The sequence below is a fragment of the Hordeum vulgare genome, chromosome 2H, assembly GCF_904849725.1.
Source record: "Hordeum vulgare subsp. vulgare chromosome 2H, MorexV3_pseudomolecules_assembly, whole genome shotgun sequence".
In the NCBI taxonomy this organism is placed as follows: domain Eukaryota; kingdom Viridiplantae; phylum Streptophyta; class Magnoliopsida; order Poales; family Poaceae; genus Hordeum; species Hordeum vulgare.
The window spans coordinates 150,704,809-150,711,647 of record NC_058519.1 but is presented as its reverse complement, the minus strand read 5'-3'; the positions used below and the strand labels follow the sequence as shown (position 1 = coordinate 150,711,647).

The 6,839-nt window shown below is 49.0% G+C and overlaps 1 protein-coding gene across 2 annotated transcripts; it reads left to right on the top strand.

Annotated features, from left to right (window-relative positions):
• The first annotated feature begins 892 nt into the window (after positions 1-892).
• LOC123429828 lies at positions 893-2,901 on the top strand. 2 transcript variants are annotated; one of them, XM_045113810.1, is made up of 4 exons: positions 893-1,351; positions 1,993-2,059; positions 2,195-2,702; positions 2,786-2,901. In XM_045113810.1, the coding sequence occupies exons 1-3, from the start codon at positions 1,104-1,106 to the stop codon at positions 2,663-2,665; spliced, it is 786 nt and encodes a 261-aa protein (XP_044969745.1). In that variant the 5' UTR covers positions 893-1,103; the 3' UTR covers positions 2,666-2,702; positions 2,786-2,901. The 2 variants fall into 2 exon arrangements, with proteins under 2 accessions (XP_044969745.1, XP_044969746.1); XM_045113811.1 differs by having other exon boundaries at positions 2,195-2,804.
• Positions 2,902-6,839: the final 3,938 nt, after the last annotated feature.

Sequence of the window (6,839 nt, the reverse complement as noted above, 5' to 3'; positions counted from 1 at the left end):
AACCATGGACCATGATGGTATGTGACTTTTGGAGACAACTTCAAGGGCAAGGTACTTGGTATTGGTAAGGTGGTCATATCTCACCATAGTTCCATTCAAAATGTCATGCTTGTTGAATCCATTGGTTACAATCTCCCTTCTGTGTCTACACTAGCCAATTTCAGTTTCAATGTGCTATTTAGTAAAGTAGATTGCCAAGTGTTTCGTCAAGACAATCATAACATGGTCTTTATCGGTTTTCATACATGTGATCTATACTTTATCAATTTCACTAAGAGAGCCCAACCTCGTACTTGTCTTGTTGCAAAATCATCCAAAGGTTGGCTATGCCATAGAAGGCTAGGACATGTTGGTATGCGTAATCTAGACAAACTCATCAAAAGGAGATCATATACTTGGTGTTAAAGATGTTATCTTTGACAAAGATAGATTTTGTAGTGCTTGCCAAGCAGGAAAACAAGTGGACGGAAGTCATCCCGTAAAGAACATTATGACTATTATGAGACCACTCGAGATGCTTCATATGAATCTTTTGGTTCCAATGCTTACAAGAGCCTTGATGGAAATTTCTTTGGCTAGTCATAGTTGATATTTTCTCAGATTTACGTGGGTATTTTTTTATAACAAGTCGCAGGTATAAAATATCTTTAAAAACTTCACTCGGAAAGCGTAAAATCAATTTAAAGTGAAGGTCAAGAAATATATATTTTTTAGAATGGGGAAGGAGGTAGAAGTAAATATAATTTAGATTCGTTTATAAGGAGATAGCAGGCTAGCCGAGAGCCCAAGCCCAGCCCAGCCCAGCCCAGCCCTTGGCCATGAGCTTCCGGTCCACCGAACTGATCGGGATTCGGAGAACTGATCGGGATTCGGAGACCGAACTCTAAATAGCAAATTCCACCGATCGGCCAGACCGGAAAATCTCCAATCGCCTCCACGTACAGTCCCCTCCCCCCTGCCGCCGCCCACGCAGACGATTCTCGCCAGCCTCAACGCCGGATCGCGTACTGTCTGGCCGGATCGCCCCGCTGCCACCACACTCCTAAGCCGCCAGCCTCTTACTCATTAGGGTTTGTTTTGGAGTTTAGATTAGATTAGAGGTGATGATTACCCATGCCGATTTTACTGCCAAATTTCAGCTAAGTGGTTCCGTTCCCATATCTCTTCCTTCCACCGACCACCAACCACCGTCAATGGCACTTGATTTGCCGATTGGATGGGAGCCGTGGACGGCACCGGCGTTGGAGGACCTGCTCCCACGACTCTCCCGTGAGGAGCAGGTACGACTGCACAGTTATTTGCGCGAGCATCAGCGTATCGGCAAGGGGTCCCTCCGCTCCTGCTCTGAAGGGTACCCCCCCCCCCCCCCCCCCGGCTCTAGTGTTATATTTCTGTAGCAATTGCACCAAATTAAAAATAATTAGCAAGAAATAGGTATAGATTAATTGTTGCACGCTATTAAGAAATTGGGAATACATTAAACTTTCCTGCACTGCGGTTCCTAGCTTGCTTTGGTGCTTTAGGATTCAGCCCTGTAAAATCTGGAAGCAACAAAGCCGCAGATTGCTACTAGACCTAGAAGAAAGCACCAATTAACTTAAAAGATCTTATGCTGTATTGTGTGTTAAAGACTGCAATTAAGTTTGATTACACACAATAATCCAGTTGGCACATAGCATAGTTCTAATTCTAATTTAGGATCGAAAGAAAGTTTTCCTTTGAGAGTTGCGACCCAAACAAAGTGCCATCCCGTTTTGATGAAGTACCTTTGGGTTTCAAATGAAGAACTGCTGTCTCTTCAGCATGGAAACTGTTCATATTAACTCTTCTTTGTTGGCCTGTGTTTATGTTGTAACGCCAGCTTGTGTGAGTCTGACAACTGCAGTTAGCGAACTGATGGAGCCTTGTATTTTTTTTCATGCACGAGTTGAACAAATAATTAATCAATCAAACATTCAAACATTCAAATGTCTCCAATTGCATTGGATGCAGGGAGCGTGACTTCATGATGATTCACCATGTCCGCTACGCTCTCCACCATTACAATGCCAGACACCCGGTATGCATGTCCAGTTCACTTCATTCAAGTTGGAATTCATGTTGGAGTCCTTGACAATTTGATTGCAATTGGTTCCTGCTGCCTCGAGCTGCATGGCATGACAGGAATGACCAATCTCTGCCTGCCTGCCTGCAGGGTGAAGAGTTTGATGCTGTGAAGTCTCTGATGGTTGCCGGAGCGTATTCCAGGGGCCAGGTGTGGTATCACCTCAACTTCTGGGCTTGCTGCCGCAAGACCAAAAAGATCAAGCGCTTCTTTGCTGAGGTGCACTACAAGACAGCGTTCAGCGCTCTCACCAACCACCACCGGTTCAAGGAGCTGAGAAGCCACCCAGCAGCACTAGCAGCAGCTCTGTTTACTGGGACCTGCCACCACCAGTCCCAGGAGAGGCCACCCAGCAGCAGCAGCAGCAGCAGTGTCTGCTCGGACCTGCCACCACCAGTCCGAGGAGATGAGAAGCCACCCAGCAGCAGCAGCAGCAGCACTGTCTGCTCGGACCTGCCACCACCAGTCGGAGGAGATGAGAAGCCACCCGTCACCAGCTCCGTCTTCTCGCTGCTGTCACCACCAGTCCCAGGAGCTGAGAAGCCCAGCAGCAATAGCTAGCACCCTATTCCCATCGTTGAAACATGCACCATCATGGGTATGTATCCATGCTTGTATATGAACTTGATTCTTTCTTTCCTGTTAGTTGGTTGGCCTGATATGATTGATGCATGGTTGTAGAAGAGCCTCTTTCCTGTTAGCTGCGCATTCTGTCCTGGTTACCTAGGCATTTTGCACCCAAAGGGTCGCAAGTTTGTCTGTGGAAATGAAAAGGACAGGATGGTACAAGGGATCCAGCCGTTCGGCAATCCGGGGATCGAGATGCCATTCACTTGCCGCATGGGCCTGGACTCTAACAATGGGCATGCATGAGTAGGAAGAATACTAGAGGGAGCTCTCAACTGGCGCCCCTTTCACGCTGGAGAAGAAGAAGAAGAAAAAAAGAGAAAAGGCAACTCTGTCGCATTGTTGCGGACAATCAAGTCCTGGTGCTAGCAAAAGGAATTTTTGTCTTGAATAATGCACTTTAGCAGTCGTTCAATCGTAGTAATTCCTTGTGCAGAACTTGTTTATGTTGATGCACAGTTGCACACTATTGCACAACTATTGAGATTCAGTTTTCCTGAACTTTTGGCTACCTATATTACTACACCGATGTTCATAGTCGGGGAGGCGCGGCGCGTGTAGTTGAGGGCGCCGCCGTTTTACCCTGACGATCTTTCGACCGCAGACGTAGCGGGACACGTAGTCTTGAATGACCCTGAACGGCCTGGCACCATCAATTCTGCCTTGGATGCGGCCATCCCCATATGGGAGATGGTAGGCCTGGATTCTCGGCGGGTCATACTTGCTGCCGTCATCCATGAACGAGTAGACGGTGTCGGCACTGAGGTAGGCGAACGGCCCCGCATGCACCAACAGCGGGAGTCCTCCTCTTTGCCCTAGCTTACGCATTCCGATGAACAAGGCGTGCCCGCCACCGAGTCCCTGCATAGGCGGCGCAATATGAAAACCTGGTGCACCTTCGTAGCCTCCCTGAAAACCGCGGAAAGCGTTGTTATTGTCACGCTCACACCGGGGCGGGTGCACCAGAATGAGCTCCCCGTCCTTGTCCACTAGTTTCACCGTAGGATCGTAACGCTTGAAATCCCAGTTGCTTAGTCCCGCCACCATCACCAGCTGCGGCGCGGCTAGCCTACGGTGGTGTCCACCACCATGACGGCCTTCTCGGTGACGCAGTAGAAGCGGCTGTCGAATGATAGTGTTGCAATGATCGACGGGCAACGGCGTCCACCGATCGTCCCCGGGCTTCGCGATGAACAGCGAGCACGGGCCCAAGTGGAGCGCCACGGTTGAGCCGCCGGCGAGACCGGCGCCGGACACGCGCAGGTACTCCAGGGAACACCTGTGCCTGCTCCACTTGGTCGCGTTCGGGAGGTTGACGAGCTGCCGGGTGAGCGGATTGAGGAGGCGGACGGCGTAGGTGCGTTTGTGGCACAGCACGAGAAGGCCCTCGGTGGTGGCTCCGAACACGCGCGTACTGGTAGCGGATCTTCGGTATGTCCACCTGGATGCGCTGCCCGGTCGAGACGTTGAGGAAGTCGCGGCGCCGCCGGAGGGACCCGCAGGTCCGCGGGAGCATGATCCACCTCCGGGGATGCATGGAACCGGCGGTCCGGGCCGCCGTGCGCGTGCTGGGAGGCGATGCATCGCCGCCACGACTTGCACACCGCGCGGAAGCGGAGGTAGCCGGCGATATTGTCCGCGAGGACGCGCTCGGCGATCAGGTCCGCCCAGTCCCTCCTGCATGCCGCAGAGTACGGTCGAGTTCAGTCAGATGAGATGAGATGACATGCATATTCTTTCCCACGGATCGGCGGAACCGCGAAACTCACGTACCAGTCAGTTAGGATCGGCAGCGGGCGAACCGCAGCGCGCGTGAGGCAGACCGGCCGGCGACCCCGGCGATGCGTGCACGCTTTTCTTGACGGTGATACGCTTGCATGGCTTGTTCGTTGGGCAGCGCAGTGCTCGACGCCATGTTCATACGGTCCATTGCTTTTAATTTGGATCAGCTGTTTCTCTCTAGCTTTCCGATTGCCTGGTTGTTGTTCCATTGGAGTACGCAGCATCAGTTCTCCATTTTATGGGAAAGGATGAGAAGCAGTTAAATTGTGCCTGTGCATTCACAGCTCCAGCCAGCCGCGCTGGTCGCCAGACCTTTGTCTGGTGTGATGCGCCACCGAGCTGGGAAGCATGCTGCTTGCTTGACTCGCGCGGGCCACCAGACCTTTGTCTGGTCTGATGCGCCAAGGAGCCAGAGAGCATGCTGCTTCCTCGTCCTTTTGGAAGTATTTGGCATCCTACTTTGTTAAACCTGCTAGTCTTAATCCATCATCTTCCACTTTGACAGGCTTTATTAGTCATGTTTGATTCAGCGAGGAGTTTTTCCTTGCTGCCTTCTAGGACTTTTATTCAGCTCTACTTTCTCTACTTCTGCTTTTCTTCTCTATCTACCATGTGCTCGAGCTGAATATACTGGCACCTTTTGGTGCCTTCCTTTGTTCAAAAAAAAAAAACACACATTGTCGGGTCTCTGGGTCTATCCGATCATGATGTGTCCAACCTTGGCCAATGCCAAGGCTATGTGCTGAAGCACTGAAACTTGCAAGGAACAAACACCTAATAAACATTCACGACATGAGTAGAGTGTGGTTTTTCGGCCAACTATTATAAGAAAAGCATAATCTTTAGAGCTCGTCTCATCTTCGCTCTCTGCTATCTAGCTCTTTGTCGTACATATGCTATCTCATGTCTTTACCTTTATTAGCCAATCATCTATTTTGCACTATCTTTTATCTGCAACATAAATATTTCTTGTTTCATCACTCAATCATTGGTGGATAGCTAGACAATAAGTGGCGGAAATTATGAAGTTTTTTCTTATGCCAAAAACAACATGAATTGCATGGCAGATTCTGAAGCCAATTACATTGATTATTCTAAACTTCATAATACATCTGTTTCTAAGATAAGATATTGTTCTCCCTATAGTTTTTCAAAAGTTATTGTAAGCCTTTGAATCAAACAATAATACACATGAGTAAATAAACTCATTGGTTGATAAGCTAAAATTCCAAGCATTTTATTTTTAGAACACAGGAAGACTGAAGCATTACATTTAGTGATTTACTATGCAACTAGTTGTAAAAGGTTCTATCAAAGTCAACCAAATAAATATGGGTCCAATATAAAAAAACCTTATTTTTGAGAGTAATACAAAAACTTAATTGATGCGTTGAAGTGGGATATAGCAAAAAGAACCATATGATCAATTACAACAAGGAGAGACGGGGGATACGTCAGGGAATATATACCGCATCTGCGATCTCCTTGGTCCTTTATTTCAAGGGGTCATGCAATTAATTACCCTGTATTTCCTCTTTCCCACGACGGCTTCTTAACAGATGGGAAGCCAAAATAGTATATAAATTGGATGTGTTAGACGTCAGGGGATGATGTGGGACAATGTAAAAAAGCGAATTAACCTAAAGTTAACACACAACACGATCTAGCTTGTTCACAGCGGCATCTTGTATACAAAACAGGAGGTTCAATGTTCGATCCTCCATACCAGCCATCTGTGAAAGCGTTAAGAAACGCGGTTGATGTAGTCGAACGTCCTTGCGATTCAATTACGACCTGTCCCGCGTACTCCCAATCAAGTACCAAACGAGGGAGGGCGCCCTAGGGTTTCCCTAGGGGCCGACGGCCAAGAGGGGGCGGCTAGTGTTTGGGTGCCCCCCAAGGCGCCTTGCCTCCCAAGTATGGGGTGGCCGGCGACCTTAGGTGGTGTGGCCACCTCCTAGCCGTGGTGGGCTGACGTTGGACGGCGCCCAACCCCCTAGTGGGCCGGTGTGCCCCCTTCCTTATCACATGAGCCCCCCAACACTTTGTCGGGGCCCCTGAAACTCCTTTCGGTATTCCGTCGAATCCTCGATATGGCTCAGAACACTTCCGGACTCCGATTCCCTTCATCCTATATATCAGTCTTCATCTCGGACCATTTCGGAGTTCCTCGTAGCGTCCGGGATCTCATACGGGACTCTGAACAACCTTCGGTCACCAACATAATAACTCGACTATATACTTATATAGTCGCCAAACGTTAAGTGTGTAGACCCTGCGGGTTCGAGAACTATGTAGACATGACCGACACACCTCTAGAGTCAAT

Excerpts from the sequence above, each read along its gene's own strand:
- LOC123429828 (XM_045113810.1), top strand. The coding sequence starts at position 1,104 with ATGATTACCCATGCCGATTTTACTGCCAAATTTCAGCTAAGTGGTTCC. Across the intron at positions 1,352-1,992 it reads CTCCGCTCCTGCTCTGAAGG|GGAGCGTGACTTCATGATGA; the intron begins GTACCCCCCCCC and ends CATTGGATGCAG. Across the intron at positions 2,060-2,194 it reads ATTACAATGCCAGACACCCG|GGTGAAGAGTTTGATGCTGT; the intron begins GTATGCATGTCC and ends GCCTGCCTGCAG.